The following is a 25,146-nucleotide window of genomic DNA, read 5'->3' as shown; positions in this document are numbered from 1 at the left end:
ACAATCCCATTTCAAAAAAAATTTTTTTAAGGTCTGGCTGATTTTTTGACCAAGACTAACTTTCATCCTGTAGTCATATGTATGCCGAGCTCAGTGAACCATACCTCATACTTGAAGTTGTAAGCTGACTGCTGTAAGCTTCGGGGAGGATTTTTATCCTCTGTGTGCAGGAATGGACAATTTGCTGTGCACAGCTTTATCTATCCATCTATTTATTCATTTATTTTGCCTTCGTCTGGTGCATCTCAGGATGCAGAATTCTCAATTATTTGATAAATGATGGTCTGACCTAGCATGGCAAATCCTGTGGTAACTGGATGTTAAATGAATGTTAAATTTACTTCAGCAGGAGAGCTGCAGTAATAGAGAAAGTACCTGGTAAACACTCGGAAGATTGAAATGGAATTTTAATTTTTTTTCAAACTGCTGATAATGTTCAAATGTAACTACAGCTTTGAGGCAGATTAAAGTGTAAAGAAAACAAAACAAACTGGTGGATGGAAAAAAAATTTGGAAAATAATTCTTGACTTCTTGGGTATTTTGGAAAAAAACCCAGCGGGGAAAACAAGTCAATAAAAYATGAAAAGGTAAGCAATATATCTTAGTGACAAGGAGATCACAGAACTAGGCTGACAAAGTACATGCATGAACACTGAATTATATGYAATGCTATTTATAACTACAGTTATCCAATTAGCATTAGATCTCATATGTAATTAAAATTCCAGAGGAAAGTGAAACACCACAGGGGAAAAAAGTCATAAGTGCATTGGAAATGTTCAAAAAAATTCCTTTTCGACAACGCATTTGGATCAGGAAGAACTCCCAGGACAACACAGGAAAATATTGTCTGAGAAGTGGTGTGAATTCAAGTAAGAATAATCATAAAATCAGATACAGTAATTATAGCTTACTACAGTTGAGATCTTGTTAATTCCTCTGCTGAGCATTTTCACACCACTGGAACAAACCATCAGAAATACCTCCATACATTTTTCAAAGGGCTTTTAGCCCTGCTAATAATGGGAAGAGGAGTATGCTATCAAAACGTCTGGCTGACAGCTTGCGTCCTTGAGTCCCATAGCTACTTAACAGAAAAATGAGAATAGCCCATAGGCTACTCTGATCTCTACTCTAATGTAGGGTGAGCAACCAGCCTCAGCTTAATATGAAAACTTTTCTTTGGCTCCTCCTTGTTTTTATGGGGTTAAAAGCCAGATACTTCCAAGGCCTGCTAGGTTTTTCAATAATTTATATGTTTTTTTCAAATCTTCAAAGGTTTATGGTCATTTGAGAAAAGGTAAGTTATTAGTACAAGTTACTACATTTATGCATTTTATTTAATTTTGGAAGTCTAAAAATCACAGAAAAGAAAGACTAATCTTCCTTGGGTCCATCAAACTGAGAGATTTCAATAAACTCTGCTGTTCCACTGCCCATTTAAGTATAAGCAGACCGAAAAAATCTGCTATGTAAATACATAGCTTTCCAACAGAAATAAACTATGGGCTTGAGTCTTTCTTCACTTGTACATTTTTATAGCACTGTAATTGTATTGACTTCATCTGAGACATTTTTGAGGCAGTTTTGACTTGCACCAACTGAGAGGAAGCGCATTTTCAAGTTTTCATACAACAATTAAATCTTGCATACAACAAATTAAGCAAAGTACAAATCTCTAATGTAATATTAAAATACTTTGGAAATTATTGAAATTTTGGAGTCAAAGCAGGAGATTTTTCTGATTTATGAAGCACTTTATAATGATGAAAATTTGGTGAGATAATAAGTGAAAAGGCTTTGTCCTATAACCCTTACCCACACTGAACAGCACATTTCTTTTTGCACCTTGTTATTGAGGTTGCTGAGGCTTTCATTGCTGTCAGTTCTCTGTGCCACATATATTGTCATATGTGTCTTCAAAACTTTACACAAACAAGCTATGTGGTGATGCTGTCATTTTGTGTGAGGATGGCTTCAGTGGCACTTGTTAAAGAAGAAAAGCGTTTCCAGTAACCTAGTAACAGTTGAAGAAACAACTAGGTCCCAGAGGGAGGTCAGATCAGAGCCTGAATAAGAAGATCATAATGGGGTGCCAGCAAACCCCACTGTACTCATTTTTGTAACTGTTTTCTAATGGAGTATGCGTTTGCTCTGTTTCTTTTTGTTTGTATTTGTTTTACCTATTGCTTCTTTTCTGCTTCCTAGCTCTAAACAGTCACCCTAAATTGGAGAACTGTTTCTTAGGAGATGTTAACAGTTATTAGTCCTAAGTCAACAGCATTTGTACTTGACCCAAACAAGGCACGGTCATATGTGTTACTTTTTCCCGTGCAAAAGAGTAAGAAAAAGAAGTCATTTATACCTGCTGCAGTACTTGTTCTAAGAGCTGTAGTGGAAATGTGAATTTCCTTTCTGAATGTGAAAATTTCAAAATAGTAGTGGTAAATGTAGAACATGACCATGATGCCCAAGCTTACTTGCTTTCAAATACATTTAACTTTGTACAAATGTGTGCTCTGAGGTAAATGTGTTAACATGTTTGGGGGTTGGTACATGCTTTGAGAAAAGCGCTTATACTGTTTAATTAACTATTCTTATTTTTCAATTAAACCATTCGAACCACTGCTGCAAACCATTTGGACTGTTTAACAGCTTTCTTTGAAGTACTATTGCTTCAAGCATTTAAAGCTAATGAATTGGTCTCCCTCAGATTGGCTTAAATATAGAGAGGCTTAAAAAAAACACATTTGTGGTGGGTGGGGGAGCTCCACTTGCCTTTTAGCTTTTTTTTTTGTCATTGTGGTCGACATTTTCAGGCTGACAATAAGGGCTAGCCCAGTAGTTTAGGATCTGGTGTGTTCAAGTGATCTCAAGGTCTAAGGATTTTGACAAAATATCAAATATCACAACCTTGTAATAGAAGCTCATGAACTGGCAATTTTTTTCTCTGTACCAAGTTCTGTTTTCCTTTCTGTACTTTGCTGCAGCATTAAATTGTAAATCTCTTAAGGTGAGATATTTAATTAGCACATTGGTTCAATAAGTAACTGGAACTAATCTTTATTATTTTATTTGAATTCATATTTTGGGAAGTTTGGAAACTGAATACCCAGATTCATTGCAAGAATTATTTTAATATTACAGAATAATGCAGAATACTATGTATATGATCAGCTGTAATTACCGTTGATGTCTAACCCTGACGTCCTTGATGAAGATTTATGGTGCTGTCTCTTACTGCTAACTTTGGAGGAAACAATGTCTTGGATTCTCAAATCGATTTCTCTCCATAAATGCGATGTGCTGTGATGGAAGATGGCCAAATCAAAATGATTTTAAAGTTAACATTTGTGTTAATATAGAATATAAAAGAACAAAAGTATTCATCCAAATCATACAAATTTATTTCATTCCCCCAGTCAGGCTGTAATGGTATGTAGCTGTTATTCTCTCAGTCAGCTTGGCCTGTCCCTACCTTGAGCTTGGCACCATCTAGAAACTTCAAGGAAAACCCAGATTTGAAACAGCTGGTTGGAAACAGCAGAAGTCTTTGCAAAGGTTGTGTTTGCAAAACAAAAAATGATGCAGATATAAAACATCAGATGGAACAAAATATATACTGAAACCCAGTGCTTTCTGCTTTGGCTACATCAGGTAAATGTTGATGACAGTTCACTGCTGTAAAGCCAAAGTAACTTTATCCTTGGCCTAGGGATCTTACAGTTAAGTTGAAACACAAAATAAAAATAGCTACAAAGAAGGCAACATTGCTTTGCTTTTATTTACTAACGCTTACAAAAGATGTGAATGTATAGCAATGCTAAAGATTACCTTTTGCTAGAGCGTCTTTTGAGATGAGTCATTATAAGACATAGCATGAATTTTTAAATGAAAAACAGAAATTGAGGGAAAATGACCTTTCTTCTCACATCCTTGTCTCCTCCAGTGGTCTGTTCATGAAATCTTGAATCGCCTGGTGTAGAGGTAACCATTTATTAATTGAAGCTTTCAAAGCTGTAATCCACCTAGAAGAAAGGAAAGACCAACAGCTGTCTCCGATTGAGTATTGCATATGCACTTTTATTTCATTTGAAACAGGTCTTTTATAAACGGTGTTTGTACAGTCTTGTTACTATATATGCTGATAGTAAGTGGATTGGGGAGAGGCATGAAATGAAGGAGTTGACTGTAATAGCAACATGTCTTAACACCAGTTTCCAAAATACTGAATAGCTTTGTCTTTTGTTCATTAAATTAAAACATAAATCCCATAATTAATAGGCTTTACACAAGCAGAATTTCCACTGACAGCATTTAGAATTTGGCTGGATTATGAAGATGGAATTCACCTTTAGAAAATGATTTCATAGACCAATTTTCTTTTTAAATTCTAACGATCATTATGGGAAGTAAATCATCCTTGGGAATGAGGAGAATATACTTTTCAATAGTTTGAGCTTCTCTAGTGAAAGGTACCATAGTTTTTCTGTTTAGTGTAATCACCCACACATCATTGTGGAAGGCACCCTATCAAGCTTCCTTTCTGAACCTCTGCAATTGGGCCTTGCTGTAATTCCAGCATCGACAATAACGGAACTGATGACTCACATTTGCCAACATATTGTACTGCAGTGTGACTAAAGCTAGAATTAAAGGGAAATCTGGGGGAACAAGTGAAAACAGAAAGAAAAGTTGTTGCCAGATCTTCCCAAACTATAGTTTTCCTGCTTTCCTGAATTTTTGGCAAATGGAATAGAAACAAAAAGTTCAGTTTACCTTTTGTTTTCATTCACATTCTCTGCACATAAGTAGAAGGTTTTAAACTCTTCAGATGGAGGTTTGAGTTCAATTACAGATCTCTTGGAGCCCAAAGACTGTTCACTCACAATATAGCCCTGGAGATAAAGGCCACCTGGACAGAAAAAATAGCATGCATTGGGTATAATGTAGGCACCATTTGTGAAATTACTGCCAATTACAAGCATACTGACAATTCTTACAAATTTTATTTGCAGATTCCTTAYGTTGGGTGTTTCCATTATACAGAACTTACATGTAAAGTGATATACTGAAAAATATAAGAATATAGCTTTATCCCCCAAATTGACTTGAAAATAACGTACAATTCCATGTTTACTGTGTCGAAAAAAACTTCCTGAACAGATGTGTTCTGTTTACAATTGGAGCAAATTTTTCATTTTCCTCAGCTGCCAGGTCTGGGATTCAACTGGAGTTCTGTGAGGTCAGATGAATTCTTGCAACCCTGCCCCTTATCTTCATTATGAAAGGTCTACACTTTGGATGAAAAGCAGTGTACAGGAGGTGAGCCTTTTCATTGTTACAGACTGAATTTACCCTCAGTTAATGCTTGTGCTCCCGTTTGTTTTGGCGCGGATGTATCTGATTGTCAAGTTAATGGAACTTAAGAAACAGTTCTGTTGCATTATGAAAACTCACTCCAGCTCATTCTGTTTCAGCAGTACTGGCTTGACAGATATAATAGGAATACAGAGCTATAAAAATGCATTTATATCCTTACAATCAGCAGGTGTTAATGTGACTACAAAAGTAGGAAATCTGCTTAGTAAGAAAGTGACATTGTTACATCATTATTTGAAGTGTAGCCATACTTAAAGCTATGTTAAAGTAAAGCCATACTAAAAATTAAGACTGAGAAGGAATATGGATGCAAATTTCCAGAATAGCCTCATTGTATGTTCTACAGTCAGTTTCTTGTGCACAAAACTCCAGTCCTGAAAACTGTGCGACCTTCCAAGATTCAGGGGGTTGATTTTAGTCAAATAAACCTAGAGGCTGCTTCAAGTAATTTAATCTGTCAGGTACTTTAGACCCATCATTTTATGCACACTGAAATAATAGTTATCTAAGTCTATCTTCTAGTTCATTGAAAAAGTGAAATGTGAATTAGAGACTTAAATGAGAATAATTAGCATCATGGAGTGGGCTCTATACACATTCTATCAGTATATGGCAGTTTAGTTTGTACATGCAGTTCCAACACAGTGACCATATTTAGTATGGTCTTCCCAATTTCCATTCATTCACTCTGGTCAGCACATAATCAGCAATATAGTTTTAAAGATTTCTTCCCAGAAATATTGTCATATAATATTAAGCGGCAAAATATTTTTTCTAGCTTTTGTTTATTTTCCTTTAAAAACTAAAATTATATAAATTTCAAAATTAAAAAAATCTCAGAGCCAGCATTGGTCCTCTTTATTTGACATGCTCCCATCAGTTACTGGAGCACCGCTGCAGGCCACACTAGCTAACTAGGAAGAAAAGGCATTACACAGACGTTGTTCTTCATGATGGTTTTTTTTTAGCCATATTTTTTTCAGATGTCACTTCACTGTAACAGTGTACACTTTACACATATATGGTGCCTAGCCAAAAAGACCTATGGAGCTGATCAACTGCAGCTGAAATTTTCTGTTACTGACTTCAAGTTGTGTATTTTTTGGCCCTCACAGTTAGTAACAAGAGCAACAAACTAATGCTGCATCATTGAAAAATTATATGGGGGAGTGAGAATCTGTAGTGAAATTGGAAAGAACAACAAAATGCTGCAATAGCAAGAGAGAAAACACTACAAGTATGGAAGAATTTGTATGTTGTAGGATGTTTAAACACCAAAGAGGCATATTTAGCAGTATGAGCATGGGCTTGAATGTCATAAATATATAATAGCTAATTTTTGCCTTTCCACTGATTCATTGCTTAGCTTTGGGCAAATCTTAGCCTCAGTTTCACATGGGTAGGAAATTACTGGTCATTTCACATGTATGGCCTTTTGCAGATGAAAAGTGCTATGTAAAAAAAAAAAAAAGACTCTAAAATGGAAAGCCTCTTGACTGATTATATGGAAAATGCATAAACCCTAAGAAAAGTTTTCCCTTTTGATCTGAAAGCTGACTGGTAAGCAGTAAGTTCAACAGTGTTTCCTTTCTGACTCTTCTGACTGCCAACTTCCTTAGGCCAGGAAAGGGGAATCTACAGGTCCTGACCCACCCCCTCTCCCTGGGGCACCTCTTTTTTTTAAACACCAATTTTCTCAGAGTTGTGCTGGTTCCAGGTTCCCATTAGTGCCTGAAACTTAGCTCTTCTGCTACAGGGTCACTTGTGATTGATCCCTAATAGTCTCACTTTGCTGTCTTCAAAGAGTGGCCAGATACCCTCCTCTGCTACTGGGAGAGCTGCTAAGCGGCACCGCAGCTTTTGCAGATTAACTGCAAAGTACCCCGGGCAGCCCTCGCAGCACCAGTCTCCGGCTGCAGGAGGGAGAGCCTGTCTGTCACTGGCTGGAGCTTCTTTGCCAAGGCCATGTGGAAACTGCCTAATCACAGAGAAACCAGCCCTCGTTAATAATATCCCTCCCTCCCCCCGAGGGTGTTATCTACCACGCAGTAGCAGACAGCTGTCAGCAGTGTGTGCCCTCAGTGGAAATATCAGACCACTCGCTCTCGAGGTAAAGTGCACAGATCCTGGTTAGCTGTGTTCAGGAAAGAATTCAGACTGCACGAGGTAAAGAAAGGACCATGAGGAGAACAATGAGGCTATCTTATGAGAACAGATTAAGTCTGCTCTTCCTACCCTCACCTGCATAGAACAGGTAGAGTGAATTTGCTGCTCAGGATTTCATTAATGCTAGAAGTTCTATTTTGAAACAGCAATGCAATATTCCTGCTTTAACAGCCATTTACAATCCAGTAGCTATCTGTACCTTGGGCAGGTGTGGAGCGAAGTGTGGCATAGAAATACAAGCAGCCGTCCTTCAGGATGCAGTAGTGCTGAACCCAGACATCCTGGTTTCTGTCTAGCTGGTGCAGAAGCCCAAGGCACTCCGGGTTCTTGATAGCCAAGGGTGGCAGCGTGGTGTTATGCAGTGTGACATCTACCCATACGTGGTTCTATAAAGTAAGCACAAAATTAATAGTTTCTGGTAAGAAATTAAGGAGGACCTGCTGTTATGAAAAGATGCAAACTCTAGTCCCCTGTTAGGAAATTAGCTTTTGTTGTCAGAGCAATTTGGAAAGTCAACAGCTCTGAAAGTGCAATTAAAAACATACACTTGATGATAGCAAATGGTGATCAGCTTCTTCCTTCTTAAAATAATGGCTTGTCTTTTCCGCATCTATTTTAATTTTCAGTTCAAGTTCTGGCAGTAGAAAAAATAACATTTCAAAGCTGTATGAAGAAGGCTTTTGTACTGTTGTGGTGATATGGCTTCAGCAGTATTTCCTTTGTGTAACCTTGGCAAGCTAAGGTTCACCCTCTGCCCTCTGAGATTCCAGAGGAAATGCAGGAGTGTCTGGGGCCAGAATACAGCATGCAAGCGTGGATGGAAGCAGTACCACACGTGAAGTGCTTAGGGATGGCCTTCCTATTCCTTTCTTGAAAGTGCAGTCTCTTTAGTTACTAAAATTATTCCACTGCCATTTTGAGGGGGGAACACACAATCCCCTTCCATTGTATAGGCTATTTGTATAAGAGAAGCCAAAAGAAATAGTAAGAGAATCAGGTAGAAATTAGCAGTAGTTTAATAAGACCAAATTGTCTAATGTAAGACTAAAGCATTTCTTCCTCTCCTTTAAATCTAAAAGGTGTTAGGAACTCGACCTCTCCAACAAAACCTACTGTGTTTTGTTTATCTGCAATATATATATGTTTTGAATGCTGCATCAACCAGCATCGTTGTCATTTGAAATCCATGGGGAGAATGTGTGCGATATCAATAGCATCCTGATTATTTCCATTGGGGTTTTCTTTTGCATTTATTTATGCTATTTCTTTCTTATACTTGACAAGCCAGTGATGGACAAAAGACCTGAAAAAATATAGCTAGCTGTATTCTTTGCTGTGAACTGGAAACCCGCTGGGACTTACTTCAGCAAAATGCAATAGATGACTTCAGTAGTACAAGGTGTATTCATAGAATAGATACCCTTGTAGATTCAATAGGAGGACATAGTATCAGTATATTAGTCTGTTAAATCATTCTGTTGTGAGCCCCACTGTAATACACTAGCTATTCTAAAAATTCAGTAACAAATTGTATAGCAAATAGGTGAAAAAAAACCTTGTTTTATTCAGCTGAAGTCTAGTTAAAAACAGGAGGAWGGAACTCGCTGCAAATAACGTTCATTAAGGTCAGAAGTTAGGCAATGAAAGCAACATATTAAAATAAAATTTCTCTCAGAAAAGGATATTGTTTGCTCAAAGACAGATAAAAAAAAAAGAAGATAAAGCAGTCAAAAATAAGATTCAGTAGCAGAGAAAGCCAACTTATTGTGTGAATGCATGAGGTAAATGCATGAGAGGTTTTTTTTTGTATATGTAAAGCCGGACCTTTTTACTTCACAGGTAACTTTTGCATGTTACACTGAAGACTTTTTAATGTGTTTTTTTTTCTTTTCTTGTGTGTGCAACTTTTTCCTAGTTTTTGTTTCATTTTTTTTTTTTAAATTCTTTTGACTTTGGTACACAGTGAATATTTTAAATTATTTGATTTATTTTTGCTGTTTCAAATATCTGGATTCCTTTACATTCTTTTAAGAAATATTGCCAGGTCAGATATACTTGGACACAAATTAGGTTTTGCACTGATACTCTCATATGAAAACTGAAGCTGAACAAAATGTATGCATGACTGATTTTATTCCAGTGGAAAAGGTATTAAAGAAACAACCAACATTTCCTTTCAGTGTTTGGAAAACTATCACTAAAGCATACTGCTTGGAGGACTTATTCCTATGTCCTGAGTTGAGAGAGGAAGGAAAGTAAAATGATTTGTTTTTTTTTTCCCCACTGCATTAACACAGAATATCATTTGTAACTTACAATTTTCTTATTTTTTATTGATTTTTTTAAGTCAGTTTCTTTTTTCTTTTTTTCTTTATTGATGGTGTTCCTCTGCAAAAAAATGTAGATATGAATACTTTTTCTGCATTTGAGCCTCACATTCTTTCTGCTAAGAAATAAGCTGGTTCAGTAGCTAAACCCTATTAAAAAAACACTTTACAGGTGAACAGCATGTTTTTATAAAGATGGGTATATCTTTAGGAAGAAAGAATAAGAATGCTGGGGGCACTTTACTAGGAAAGGAAGGCTAAAGTAGCTTTAACCCCTATGCATATGGGGATTGCTTCTAAACATGGAAATATCAAAATTAGCTTTGCAGCTCCCAGTTCAGGGGAAAGCTGGGGACTGTTTGTACTGAATAATGTTGGGCTGAGCAAGGTCCCTCTGCAGCAGCTCAGGATCAGTTATGACTGTGTTTCTGTCAGCCACAGGGGCCATCAGAAAGCATAGCTAGATAAAGAGATGCAGAGATGAGCAAAAGGTTATCAGCTACCTTATCTGTCTTTCATCTCTAAAAATACAGAAAAGAACAACTCCAAAAAACCCCCCCTTTCTAATATTCTGTCAGAAGTGACAATGTATGGCCTCAAAAAGCAGGTAGCTTGCAATCGAGGCAGACGTGCAGGGAATACCTAAGGAGATGTTGCCTTTCTCACCCTTAATTCCAGATAGTATTACCTGAAGTGGAACATGCTGTGGACCATGTGCTAGTGAGTCTTCTCTCCACTGGGCACAGTACCCTTCCTGCCTTCCCACTATCAGCACAGCTACCCTTGTTTTAAGTTATGTTTCTGAATCAGCTTAAAGCTGCTGATATTTGGACGGGGAACATTTTGATTCATTCCACCATATGGCAGCAAAACACATTTGCTGAGGCACAATAATCTGTGTATATGGCTTTTAGATTGAAGTTGATCCACATCCCAGCAGCTCAGAACAGCTTCCGTGTTGCTGTCTGCATCTGTGTACAAGATACATCTGTCTCTGTCTTTTGCACAATCTACTTCACACATTCTGCTTCTTGTATAAATAAAGCATTACCTGATGGACAGGATGCACCGCTTTATCCATAGCCTCCAACCACCTATGAAATGACCAAAAATGAAAATGGCTTAGCTTGGTAGAACAGAATAAATGTATTTCACTGCCTCTTTTAATTCTTGCTGATGTAGACAGCTTTTAAAGGGATGTGCAATTTTCAGGACAGATTCGAGACTTCAAAATAGATAAGTAGTGGATTAATTCTAAATAAACATTTCTAACTCTCAGAAAATAACTCTCATAGCTTGCTATATAAGATGTTATAATAAATTAGGGCAATACTGCAGACAGGTGAATCTATAATTTAACCTATAAATATATCTATAAATATAAAGGTGAATCTATAAATTTTAGCCTGACATGTTGAAATGTCTTCACATGATCATTCTTCTGGTGTCCTTGTTATGATGTAGATAAGGAATTTGTGGGAAACTTAAAAACAACCTGAAATTGGAGATTACAAAACAGTTATCTGTTGGCAAAGTTTTTGTTTGTGTGCTGTGGCTGGTATAGGAACAGGAAGTGAGAAGTGCTCATATATTACAACTGTCAGTGCCATGTAAGTACTATGATTCATCCCTCCATTTTTTTTTACAATATCTATTTAAGCAAATATCATCTGCTTCATATTTTTATATTTCTGATAGAAGAAAACAAGGAAAAAAGACTGGATTTCAGTATATTTTGAAAGTAAAGCCTAAAAAGCTGTTACCTGTGTTTTGCCTGGTTTTGGTCTCTTTTGTTTTAACTCAGCTACAGTCTTTGGGAAATGGAGAAAGAATATTTTAAAAATCTGTCCAACTCTGAGGCAAGCCCAAACACATTGCCTCTTATCAGAGCCAATATGCTTTTGTGGACTGTCTGTTTTAAAATGCAAAAATAATAATGTGACAGCATAACCGAAAGGGAAGTGGAAGATGGGATTGCATTTATTACTTGTGCAGTCTTTGCTGGGCAAAAGATAGAGTATTGGTGTGAAAAGACAGATAAGCTAGTTTAGATCCACAGGAAGATGTACAGTTCATTTGAATAAAGAAATGGGGGTGAAGGAATGAGAGTATGGGAGGAGAATTCTTTTTATGGAGATCACCAAAATCAAGTATTCAGGGAAAGTTTGAACAGAGCATGAATGTTAAAGACTTGATGGGAAAACTATTTCTTTTCTCATTTAAAAAGAAAAAAGAAAAGAAAGACGATGATCCTATTGATCAAGGTAGAGCTTGTGAACACACTCCAAAAACTTAAACTCTCTCTATCCCCAAATTGAAATAATAAAATTGACCTTGTAAAATGAAAGATCATTTACCTCTTCATTTCTTGGTTAGAAGTTGCACAGAAGTAGAAAATTCTGTTTCCGCTTTGAGGTACGCACTTAAAAACAAATGGTTTACCCAGACTGGTATCAACTCCAATTTCTGCTCCTTCCAACTTTGTTACTTCTAGGGGCCTGCATTTCCCTTCATCCTGTAATTAGAGAGAAGAAAGCTGTGACGAAGTTCAGAATTGATATGAGACTGATCCCTGTGAGACTGGGAAGTATTCAAAGGTGTAAAATTTGGTGATAAGCTTTTTTATGCGTTTGAAACCATCCTACTAATTGTCATTTGTGTTAATGATCAGTACTCTCCGAAAATACTTATGGTGGAGACACAAAAGATAAAATAGTTGAACACCCTCTGAATTTGCATCTGTGTTTTTGCTCTTAATCATTTTTGCCTCATCAGAAGTTGTATTTGTGTGCAGAAACCTTGTTAACTATTTGTAAATATTCTAACTTTTGAGGGTGCAGTTAAGTAAGGGTGGGATTTTCAAAGTGCACTGAAGAACTTTAGGAGCATGAGTCCCTTCACAAGGCACAGCTGGTCACAATCTGGATTATGCTGAAAATCTCACTTTATATGTGCGGATGATAGAGGGAACAAAGGCCTACATTCAGAAAATAGCAGGCATAATTTAAAAGACTGCATTTCAGCTCCTTTGTAAAGTTGCCCTAAATATCAGTATATTCAGTATCTTTCCCCGCTCATTTCAGACAACATTCAATGGAAATCATTTCAAAGTCTTTTATACAGTATTGTTGTGGATTGAGTTAAAGCTCTTTGAGACTGAAGGGTATTGTCACTGCCTTTCTCTTTCGTTAGTTATAAGAAGACATTAAGCTCCTTAATATAAGTAGATAGGTGAAACAGCTCTTCTCCCTGCTCTCTGCCACACCCCACCCCCAAACCCAACCCCCCAAGTACATGCCTTAAAACAAAGGCGCACACATCTGGATAGTGAACTTGTCTTTATTTTAAACAATACTCTAAGCCCCTTTGCTCTGAAGAGCTAGGATTGGAGCTCTAACAATTGCATCAATTTTGCCAGCAATAAAATGGAAAACAAGAGTTAATGTGGGGGTGCGTGAAGAACATTAGTGCCATTTGCAAAATGCACAAAAAATGGAGTCTCATAGAATACAATAAACAAATGATTAGGAGTTAATTAGGTACTATCAATAGGAGCCAAATTACAAATGACTCAATTTTTTTTTTCTTAGCTTAAAAAAAAGTACATAACCTTTCATAAACAAAATATTCATCTGTGAGTATTAGATACCTGAATATTTTCTTGTATATTCACTGACACATGTAATTATCACTTTGCTTCTGTACAAGCATTTTCTGCGGGAATAAAATAGGTCCCAATACTGAAAACTAGTGCCAACTAGACATCCATGAATGCATTTCCTAGATCCTTCTGCTTTCCACTTTTTTTAAATGCAGAAGTAAAGTCAATGCAGTAGCTAAAGACAATCCTAAAAGTCATCACTGCTGTGTGACCTACTTTACTTATAATACCTTCAGACATAAAACTACATTGCAACAGCAGCATAACTGAAATATATACTGAGACTCCAAGTCTCATCCCCAGCAGAGAGAAATACATGTGCTAAGGTGATGGAGTGTCATCCATCAGGATTCAGTTGTCCATGGTTTGGGTTCTGTTGCCTGTCCCAGCCTGAAGGCAATAGCCACTGCAGACGCTGAAATGGCTGTGAGACCACTATAATTGCACGTCCTTATGAACTTCTCCTCTGAAAACTCTCTGTACTTTCTAGAATGAAGGCAGAATGAATGCTCTGTGGCATCAAGGATGATTTATGTTCACTCCATTTCAAATAAGTACATCTAGGGAAGGAATAATGGATTTGAGGCATATGTTGCAAAGTGAGACCAAATGTTCTTTATTGACTGAAAGGCAAACATGCTCTCCTAATTCTGATAAGCCAGAGGTAAGGGGCATTTCTTTTCACTGAGGTAGCTTTCATGAATAATATCTTGGGAGTGTATCTGTGGCAAACCTCCCTTTGTTCCAAAAAGCACCAAAGGCATATAACTGAAAAAGTCATTATAAAAGCTATTTGGTATGCCTGGGTCTTGAGTGCAGCCCACTGACAACACTGTCACTGTGGTACCTAATACAACTATGTGTTGCTGTTTAAGTTGATGACATGTAAGGTACAGATTTTAAATGAACTAGTTCAGATTTTAGCTACTACTGTTCTGTTTTGCACTTAAGTCAAAAAGATTTTTCTAGCCTATAGAAGGGGAACAAAGGTATGGGTCCAAGGTTCTTTTTCCCCGCATGAAACAGTTAAGAACAACACAGTCCTCCGCAGGTTCCTATCTATTGTTTCATGGATCCTCAGCGGTCCGCAGGATTTAACATGGATGGAGTTCTCTGGGTAGTGGGCAGAAAGTGTATTCTCCTTTGGTAAGYGTTATTCTGAGAATAATAGAAACAGCTGAAATAACCCTTCCCTTGCTGTTAGTTTTCTTCAGGTGGCCTGAGTTTTAGGGGAAATCTTTTTGCAAAGAAAAAAAGGCCCACCTCAAAGTATATCTATGACCAAAAGACAGGCTGAAGAAAGGGAGCAGTAAGAAAAGGAAAGTAGACATCTCCTTCCTTTATTGAATGAAAAGGCCATTAAGATAGGGTATGTAGCTGGGGGTTCATAAACCAGCCCTATTTAATTTGGTGTAAATACTTCCAGAAAACAAATGACATTCATAGCATTTCCTGAATGATTCACTGTGATCAAAGGATTCTGTTTGAGCAGAATCATATCTATCTGCTGTTCTAGTTAAGCTGCTTTGTCTATTAGAAAGGAAGGCTAAAAAGATATATGAACATTTCATACTATCTGCAGTGAAAGAAATCAAAATCAACAACAGGAAAAACAATGAAAAGAGATTAAAAATAAGGTGTGCAAGAGACTGCAAGTACTAGGGAAATGGAACAAAAATAACTTTACAGAAAATAAAATAAAATCCTAGAAAATACTAATCTGAAACACAAAGGAAAAGCTGATCAGTGCTAGAAAGCAGAAAATGATGGATTGGCCAGCTTAGGGGACTGGCGGAAAAAAGTGTAAGGCAGTCATCTCTAGGTCACTGGTTCAGATTGGTTTCAGGTCAGTAGTGACATGAGAGAATTTTTGGCTGTATTTCTAAAATGTCTCTCTCACTGTGCCCCTGTTTTCTTAAACTAGACTAGAAGATGAATTCTCTTTTTTTTTCTTGCTTTTTTGCTTCTTATTTTCCTTTTGCCCAACTTTCTCCATCACAGCTGACATGGCCATGACCCTCCCTGGCATTCAAGCTTACAACATTTTGATCATCTGTGACTTTATTTTTCTCTGTCCAACCTCTCCCTGAGTTCTGGTGCTGCTTGCTTAGTAGCATCTCTAAAGTGTGCTTTGTGGTAGATTCACTGTTTGTTTATTGAAGAACTAAAAACTAGAGCCTGTTTGCATTTCTTCTCCGAGCTGGGCACATCGGTGTATAGGAGAGACTAAGGCAGAAGAAAGGACTTGCATGTGCCAGTGTACAGAAAACTCTAGACTCCAGATCTGTTTGTAAAGTATTTTTCCCAAACACAACTAAAATTTCTGAGTTTTTTATTTTGTTTTCTTTTAAACCATTGACATCTAAATGAGAGAGTAGAAATGTACTGAAGAGCAAGACAACGCAGTGGAGTGGGGAGGGGGGAAGATGAAAAAACTCCTCTGATTTGAAGAACCTAATTATCCTACACCTAGCTGTATTGACTGTCAGCTGAAGTACGATCAGGTGGTCTTGTGATATGATTATTCTTCAAATTCTGTTTGAGTTCTTTTGCTAAGGTTGAGTCTTTTGCTGCAATTAATTGTATAAAAGGTAATTAACAGTTTGCAGGACCAAACCTCATAGGAAGAACTATTGATTGAGACAACATTTTGAAAAACTTGAAGCAGGTCAAGTGATGTATCTGTTTATGAGTCTTCTCTGGGTATGCAGTCTGTTGGCAGGCCAAAATTAACTTATGCATCATATCAGCCAGCAGTATTTATGATTTATTAATAAAAAGAATACAGGGGAAATATTGGAAACCCAGGAGTCAGCTGCTCCTTAAATGTAAATTGAAAAATATATCCTGGAGCCATGGGAGTCATGGAAAACGTACAGAAGAAATCAGATTGTATACCAGCTCTAAATAATGTGGCAGCTCCCAGACTGTGATGATAAAGCTTCAAGCAAGAATGAAGAACAAACAGAAGTGGTATCTTTATGAGCAATGGCTCAGACCTAAATCTATTTATAGCTAAGCCTTTTATATAAATAGGCTTAGCGATGAATACACAGGCCTGTACAGGAGAACAAAGGACTGAATGTTTGTCATAGATTGAAATGCTGTGAAAGGTCCACACATGTTAGGCAGAGGATTTCTTTCTTGCTATAATAATTGGACTCTGTACATACCACAGAAATTAAGATAATTTAAATGCATCTCTTCTTTCTCTGTTCTTTTCTGCTGGGAACAGTCTTAAGAGTGGGCACAAGAAGTATGTACTGTAGAGTATGAGTTTCAAGTTTCTGCAGATACATACTCTGTAAAATGCCCTGTTCCTGCATATAGAGGAGACAACTGTAGAAAGAAAGGGAACGCTTAAATGTACATTAGAATTTCCTCTTTCTATTTAGGGAGGGCTTTCCCTTGTTCTGAGAGGGCCCTCACTTGTTCTATGAGGCCTGGGTGCAAAGTGATGTGTCATGCCATGAACAAAGGATAAATAAAAGACCAGTATCCAGCTGGTTACACTGTATGTGTAAATGTTGCTATTGACTGTTGCTTGGAATAAAAACAAGCAGCCAACTGTAAGTTTCCAGGTGTCCTGAATAAGGAAGAGAGCGAGAAGGGAACAATTTACAAACACGAGCATCCACTAATAGAGACAACTAAAGAATGGCAAGCAATTTCCTTCACAGAGGCCCTACTAACTAAAGAATATCCATGGAAGAAAGCATTCTTCTGGTGGAAAGAAAATGTAGGTTAAGGACTCCTGGAGTGGGAAGAGGTACTGTCTAATTATMTGAGCAATATTTAGATGCTAGTTAGCTGGCTGTGTTAAACTGTCATAAACAGAGAAGACCAGATAATGTTGAGCTATTGAAAAGGACTGGCTTTGTAGCAGAAATAGGAATATGACCTAACATCTGATCATTGAGATGATGGAATAGTTGCTTTTTGGACTGGAGTCTAATAGCTTTTGGCTGTTCTGGAGTGTGCACCATCCTTCCCCTTGCCCTCAACACGGAGAGACTTTTACTTAGTCACTCACACTATGCCTGAAGGCTTCCTAGAGGCATTGAACTTGTGAGCCTAAGAAATGCAAATCATAATTCTTTTTTAAACTGATATTGTTATATATAACCACAAGGAAGGCTGACAAAATGCATATCCCTCCCCTTCACTGCTTCCACTATGTTCAGTGAGATTTCTCAAGAGCACCTGTTGCAGTTTTCCTATAGCATGCTTCAGACTATTGCAAACATTTATGGAAGGCCATTTCTCTGAGGTTTTGCACATGCAGGAGAATTTGTTTCTATTGACTCACAGTTCAGTTTCTTGTAAGAATCTCTAAGATCTGAATCTCTAAAACATGTCGCTTTCTATTTCTTACTGTCAGGACAGTGACTTCCAACCTAACTACTTTAACTTCCTTCCTGTTCCTTCTTTTGACTTTCCCACCTTGAGTCCATAAAAAACACTGCCAGTAAAATCATCCTCTCTAGTTACTTATTCTTAATTACTGTTTCTCTACATCATTCTTAGCTGAGGGAAGTGGGAAGGGAAATGGAATAAATGACAAAAGTAACATAAGGAACTGAGAGACAGCTGATTGGACTAGAATACATCAGTCTCTAATTTCTGGGAAAGATAATGTCTGCAGGGGAGATACAGTAATACTGTACTTTCCTATTTGAAGCCAGCCATCTTTATAGCTTCCCCTAGACCATCATCTGAACAACATTTACTTCTTATTTTCCTTTTCTGTTAAGAAATTGGTTCACTGTCTCACTTTCCTCTTTCCCAGGACCTATTTATGGCAAAGGGACAGGAAATAATTCTTAAAGATATAACAAGACACAAAATAGAGAGGAGCTAGGATATCTGTTGCAAACACATGATTTTTTGTTAATTCTTTCAATTTTATCAACTCTTTTTTCTTCTTTAACTCAGAGAGTGCTTTATTTTCTTTTAATTAATCTTATATAGCAAGAAAGCAATGGTAAAATTAGGAAATCCTGGCTTGGCTGGTATTTTCAGTAGTCTTGTAAATACTAGTATAATTCTTCCTTAAGATAATGTTGCATTCAACTTTAATTAGTTGAGCTTCTTACATTATGAATAGTTGTAATGAAGAATTTTGAGCAGTGTATTTCTGGCTGTAACACTTTCTTTATCCTTGTGCTTTCCTGTTGAACTTAGAACACCTTTAGCTCTTTGGCAGCAACGTCCTCATGATAGAGGAATGCATGTTCCACAGCCTTTATATGCCTTGTTGGCTTATTCGTACCTTGGTCCCAGGACTTCTGTTCCTTCTTTTTTAATGAATTTCATGTGGCTAGCATTTTTTATCCTGAAAGCTGAAGCATGTTGTTAATTTTCTGAGTTCTGACAGGTTCTAGAAGCCACTTGGTGATGGAGCACAGAGCTCTGTGTGAACTTATTTAACCTGCTGAAGTGGTGCTCTACTGCTGTGGCTAGCTTGCTTTTATTATCTTTCTTATCTTATTTAAAGTTGATTCAGGTATCTCTGTACTACTGCAGTCTTCACCATAGACATGTTGTGGTAACTTTGCAATCACCTTATTATGCTGAGCAGCAAGTGCTAGTGTTAGAGAAGCAGACACTGCTATCTGTAAAGAAAGCATCAACACTTGAGTATGCTAGTGTATATCTTCAGCTTTCCTTGAAGAAATGTGTATGCTCATGAAGAAGAAACCTATGATTGATCTTACTGTTGTTTCAGGATAAGACCTGAGTGTACATCATTGTTTTTCTCCTCACCATGCCCAGATATCTTTCCTTGAGAGGAAATCCAGGCACATAGGCAGTGATGGAAATGATGCACTCAAGAAAGCCCAGTGGTCTGGAGGATGTGGGACCAGGACTGTAGAGTGTAAGGTGGAACTCCACTACTGCCAAGTGTAGGCAAAACTATTTTTTTACAGCTCTACTGATCTCAGTAATTTACACCAAGCAAGGATCTAACCTAGTGTTGTATTCCTGCTATGAGCAGGCAACCACAGCTATGTCCACTAAGATGAAAAATGTATTTTAGTTACTCATATGGATAACTGCTTGTAGAATCAAGGTCAGTGACATCATCTCTCTGAAGGGAAAACAAAATGACCTTGTAGACAAAGTAACTGAATCTATTGCAGCAGCTATCATTTCACCAATATGTGATGGGATAGAGATGAGTCTGAAACAGCAGCAATTACATGGGTGAATCAATATGTAAAATGCTCTAGGAACATCAATTTCTCTTTTAATGTGGGTGGGAAAAGGAAAGTTCAGGATGGATAATTTCTGCCTGTAAATAGCAATGATGAGGAAATGCAGCTCTCTGTTTTTGTTGGTATGAATTAAAACAGATGACAAAACACCCTTTACTTTCTCAACCATAGGACATCATCTGCACCATTTCAGGCATAAATAAGGGCCTGGTTGGCTTCTCACTTTGGTGTAAATTTGGCATGACGTTTTTGGAGTCACTGGAATTACACCAATGTAATTTATTGGCCTTGACATCAAAATCAAGCCCTGGGTATACCTAAAAATTGATAAATCTGGTTAGTTTGTTGGACAGTGATATTCAGGTTATCCTGAATTACTTTTGTCTCCTTGAATTACTCTTGCCTTCAATGCATTGTTTTAGAGAACATCTTATAGTCACTAAGTGGAAGAATTTGTCTTCCTAAGCGAGATGAGGCCTGGAACATAATGTTTCCAACTTAATCTCATAGTTGACATGATACATAAATCTTGTGTGAAACTAAGAACATTATTTGCAATTCTCTTAGAAAAGGAAGTGGGATAAGCAGAATTTATTTACGTTATTCTTCTAGTGCCCTTATAGAAATCATACCCAAAAGAATGAAATAGTGCCAAAGGGTCCAATTCAGCTTCTTCTTACTTCATTTGGACACTGGATCTCTCAGTAGTGAAGAAGTGTATCCTTATGTAAGCATTTTTCATTTTATCTTACTAAAGGCCTCTTCAAAGCACTCTGTGAGCACTTGAAGCAGTGAAGGGTCCTCATGCTTTCAGGTACTTAAGAAGTACTGTAATATTTTAGTGTGTTCTTTGGAGTCCAGAAAGAGAGGGAGAGCAGGTGGCTAAAAAATTTGTATGAAATTTTCAAAAAGTTGTTGAATGGCATTAGTCTTTGGTAATGCAAGAAAACAAGTAGTAATTGCTATTACAAAATATTTATGCAGTACTTTAAATGTATGTCCCCTTCTTAAAGAAAAAGAAAGGCAGGTTTTCAATGCAAAAGAGCCTGCAAACAAAATACAAGGTTGGGATGATTCAGGCAGCTATTTTTTGAGGCAATAAACAAGACAGGACTAGGTGGGGGAGAAAAAAATTGCCTTAAAAATAAACCTGATGATTGAAAGAACCCCCCCCCCAAATCAATTAAATACAAATGAATGTAAGATTATGGGGCACCTTCTAATCCTTAATCCAATTGATATAACACTGTTTCTTCAGGAGTAGTTAATTGATTGGGAAGTGGAAAGTGTTTAAAAGGCATAATTAGATTTCTTTACATTTCAAGAATTTGATGAATGACCTGATTAGGGTAAAATAAATATTTCTCTCCAAATAAAAAAGTTCCTACATGTTCGTGTCCTTTTTGGCATGTGTTGTTTTTTGCTTTTGGACTAGAATAACTGGTGCTGAAATAATGATGACAGAAAGCCAGACTGCTTTGTTGTATATCATCTGCTAAGCCCAGTGGTTCTGCAGCATAACCTTGACAGGCTGGCTAATGTTTATATCATGGCATATGCAGGGAAATAAGCCTACYAGGTTGTCTGCTGAAAATGCCAGGGGGAGAGAAAATTGTAGACAAGGAGGCACTTTCTACAATTTTTAGCTACTTTTAGCAAGATGTCTTTTTTCCACAGAAGTGTTTGGTTTTGATCAAGAAGCTTTAATGCCTGAAAGCTTGACTAATTTTAGTTTGGATATGATATTGCAGTGCCTCATGGGAGTTTTGTCTTCACATTAATAGTATTGTCCATGAAACTCTGTCCTTAGGATTACCAGGAGGAGAGACCAGAATGCAGGGCGGTGAGCTATCAGAAATACTGAACTATAGAGAAAGGTGGACCCCCAAACCCTCAAAGTACAGTTCTCAGGAAGCAGTGCAACAGCATTTTTCAAGTAAAAATTTGGTCTCTAGCATTTTACTAAAAAGGAGAAATTGTCAAGTGACAATTTTTTTTTTGATTGGCTCTACTATTAATGTAAAATAGACTAAACAGGCTAGTGTGCAAAAATGAAATATATACATGTAGGAGATGGTGAGATGACATATAGTAGAGAAACCAGTAAAAAAATAGATTTATGTTTAGGAATGAAGCCTGTTGTGTTAGCTTCCTCCCATCTCCTTTTAGCTGAACTTCCCTTATACCTTCTTGTTGTGTAGATTATATTCACGTTCATTACAAGTCTGTGCTGGTATGTCTACATGCTGTGATAACCAAAAACTGTGTGACCATCTTAGTAGAGCCCTACACTATTTATAGGGCATATTAATGTGGGCTTGGTGCCATGCCTAGGTTCTAATGTAATTTTTTGATTAAGGATGGGCATAGGGGCATTTCACTGGCATGTGTTCAAGCTGTTTGAGAGGGACGAGACCCTTTCTACCTATTTCTAACCAGCCAGTTCTGACCATCTGATATTTCCACTGATGTCATTCCTAGATTTAGCTAGGAGATTCCCCGGAAGTTACATGGACTTCATGTAGTGATAAATCCCTCACCAGGGCAAGTTGTCTCAGCTTCACAAAGTTTGCTTGAAATAAAGTGAAAATGAATGCTTAATGGATCGTTTTGGATCTTTCTTTTACAAGATTTTTTACCACAAAACATCCTGAACAGACTGCAGGCTTTGAAATCAACCTGTTTAATTTTATAAATGTAACTTTCTGCATGAATAAGTTTGTCACGAAGTTACACAAGGGAGGGGATTAGTAGCTTGTAATTACATGCAACACCTGCTAAACTGCCTCGCAAATTACAGTAAAATGCTACTGTATAGCAGATGAATTCATCCCTTTGCCTAGCGAAAAATATCTGTTATCAAAATACTCCTCCTGCTGGATACTGGCTGAAATGCGCTCATTGGCACCTCGAGGAACTGTCCAGCAGGCATTTCATATGAACTCATTAAACAAAGATCCTTAGAGTTGCAAATTTTGAGGAAAACCTGAAAATTACTTTTTAAAAAATGCCATGTATTTATTTTTTGTGGCACATAAGTATGTAGAATATCCAAATATGTATAGCTGACACACCCACGAAGCCACTGATTTTTAGGCCATTAAGACCCTTTGTACACAAGGGGATTGTAAATTACTCCATATTGAAGTGGGAGCCTCAGTATAATGCCAAGTAAGGTATTATTCTTCATGAAGCACCAGTTTTATGCCCTTTAGGAAGCCTACTGTTAGCTGAAGTAAAGCCTTATATAGTACTTAGGAGTGGATGCAGCTTCCTTCTCACATGACAGAGAATAAATGAGGCATTGAGCAGTGCCACAGTCCTTCAGCACTCTGAGAAACTGAGACTTCCCCATATCTGTCTGTACAATTCTATTGCTTATTCACACACACACAGAGAAAACTTTTATGCTTATGCCAGTTTAAAAAGAATACATAAAATAATAGATGAAATATAAAGCTCAGAAGTATAGACTTCTGAAACTATTTCCTTTCTTCCAAAGCCTCCCAGAGCCTCTTTGGTTCATAGACTTCTTTAGCATCATAACTATGAGATTAAACATGAATCCATCAAAGCCTTGACAGTCAGTGTCTGTGACTATCACTAGGATAAAGGAAGACAGAAATGCCCAAGGGACCTTCTGTACAGACCACACACAGAAAGCATCTTTAGTACTGGTGCTATTCCATAAGTACTACAAGCCAAGATAATGCGCTGCACTTCTTAGTTCAGGACACAGCTTACTTCCTCACCAGCCTCCTCCTTACCTTCTTGTGTTTGTAATAGTGGAGGTGGCCATTATGTTTCAGCACAAACCACCTCTTCCTCCATCCCTTCAATATCGCTGACTGTGTTCGTTTGTGCAAATATCCTCGACAGGTGGGCCTGGGAGTGTTAGGGTAACGGCTGATATCTGATCCCACCACCATAGTCAAGATATCAGGACCTAAAATATTACATGAAGAATATTAAAACATAAGTCAGAACTAGAAATAATAATGCAGTGTCCTGCAGAAGTACAGTCCTGCCGCTATGGGGTGAAGAGCAAGAAGGCAGTATGCCATCCCATCCCCTTCTCCTCCCAGTGCAGCTTCTAGAACGTTTGGCCTTCTTTTAATAGAAATTCAGGAATGAAACTCGCATTGTGTTGAGGACTAGTAATGGAGCCAGCTATCTAAAGACAACTCTTAAAACAGTTTTTGTCATCTTCCTTTACAAGCACCAAGTTTATTTTATCAGTTTGGAGAACTGGCTAAATTTCATTGCCTGAAACCAGATGTGTGTGCATAAACTGAGATTTATACAAAAATTGCTGAGAATGCCCTTAGGGCCACTTTCAGTCTCTGTTATGTTACATATGCTCTTGGGATTTCTTTCTTTTCTATGTATTGGAGTCTACTAATGTTTCCTGCTATTTGTGCCCCTCACTGAAGAAGCTTGCTGTTGGAGCCTAACCTATGCTAATCTGCCCACTTATCAACTGCAAAAGGTAAAAGTGCTCAAGAGAGGTGTTAGACTGCAAGATTGGCTGAAAATGTGGTATTGTTATCAGCAATGTGGTACTGTTTTATAGTATTTGCTGATGCTATCAACACATCTATGGCTTTGCCCCTAGAGGCCTGAAATTCTGATTATACCAGATACTACTTCAGAGTAGGTGGCAATGCCTTGAAAAAGAATTAGAACTGTGACTATGACATATTTTCATTTGCAAAACATTTGCTGGATTTCTCTTTTGGGGTTGTTTGACTTTGGGAATGCTGCCTGTGTGCCAAGATTCAGGCCAGAGGGTGTTCTCTTGGTGGAGTTAAAAATATTCTGTAATCAGAGATTTATCTACTAAAAGATGTGACATACTCTTAAATGTAACAGTGTGAATGGCACATCTATAATTAAAGAACTTGGTATGTGTCAAGATAAATTTGTCACTGTCTTGTAAAAGCATTTTAATTTATTGAATTTCCTGTAAGCCCTTGTCAAAACCGTATCTGGGATAAATAAAAGAGCTGCAACAGATTGACTTTCAACATGCAAACATGGGTATCTTTAGGTTTTAGTCATCACAATACTAGGAAGAATATGCATGATTAATACTACTGACTTTTTGTTTCTGTGGTGCTGCAAAAGGCTGCCTCATGAAATAACCTCTCTGCTCTCCTGACTAGACTTCTGTTCCCGGCAACACAGAAATAGCTACTGGGAGCACTGAACCAAGCTGTGAATTTCCCCTGAGGAAGCATAAGGCATAAATAGGATATTGGTGTCTCTGATGTCACTTTCAGGAGACTCTTCCTTTAAGGCAGGAGAGCCAAAAGCATTATTGTCAAATGTGCTCTTTGGGGAATATTTTGGAATGTATTGAGCTGTGCCTAGGGGTGGATGAAGAGCGAG

General features: G+C 37.6%; 1 protein-coding gene and 1 long non-coding RNA gene across 6 annotated transcripts in view; one reads left to right on the top strand and one right to left on the bottom strand.

The window, feature by feature from the left end:
- Positions 1 to 3,287: 3,287 nt before the first annotated feature.
- The window catches only part of LOC112970155, a 40,730-nt gene continuing 18,871 nt past the window's right edge, over positions 3,288 to 25,146 (bottom strand). Inside the window, exons 7-13 of one of the 2 annotated variants that reach the window (XM_026074237.1) lie at positions 23,523 to 23,701; positions 12,234 to 12,391; positions 10,928 to 10,970; positions 7,749 to 7,935; positions 4,781 to 4,916; positions 3,922 to 4,029; positions 3,288 to 3,307 (exon numbers count right to left, since the gene is read on the bottom strand). In XM_026074237.1, coding sequence (XP_025930022.1) covers positions 3,930 to 4,029; positions 4,781 to 4,916; positions 7,749 to 7,935; positions 10,928 to 10,970; positions 12,234 to 12,391; positions 23,523 to 23,701 — 803 coding nt within the window. In that variant the 3' untranslated portion in view covers positions 3,288 to 3,307; positions 3,922 to 3,929. Of the gene's footprint in view, positions 3,308 to 3,616; positions 4,030 to 4,780; positions 4,917 to 7,748; positions 7,936 to 10,927; positions 10,971 to 12,233; positions 12,392 to 23,522; positions 23,702 to 25,146 lie in introns of those variants that run through there. The other variant, XM_026074239.1, reaches the window with a different exon arrangement.
- Positions 7,460 to 25,146, top strand: part of LOC112970157 — a 75,661-nt gene continuing 57,974 nt past the window's right edge. For 3 of the 4 annotated variants that reach the window (XR_003254910.1, XR_003254908.1, XR_003254909.1), the window contains exon 1: positions 7,465 to 7,637. This is a non-coding gene — a long non-coding RNA (uncharacterized LOC112970157). Of the gene's footprint in view, positions 7,638 to 25,146 lie in introns of all 4 variants that reach the window. The other variant, XR_003254912.1, reaches the window with a different exon arrangement.

Source organism: Apteryx rowi, unplaced genomic scaffold, assembly GCF_003343035.1.
Source record: "Apteryx rowi isolate R43461 unplaced genomic scaffold, aptRow1 scaffold_382, whole genome shotgun sequence".
In the NCBI taxonomy this organism is placed as follows: domain Eukaryota; kingdom Metazoa; phylum Chordata; class Aves; order Apterygiformes; family Apterygidae; genus Apteryx; species Apteryx rowi.
Note: the sequence above shows the minus strand (reverse complement) of the source record. Positions and strands in the feature narration are given on the sequence as shown.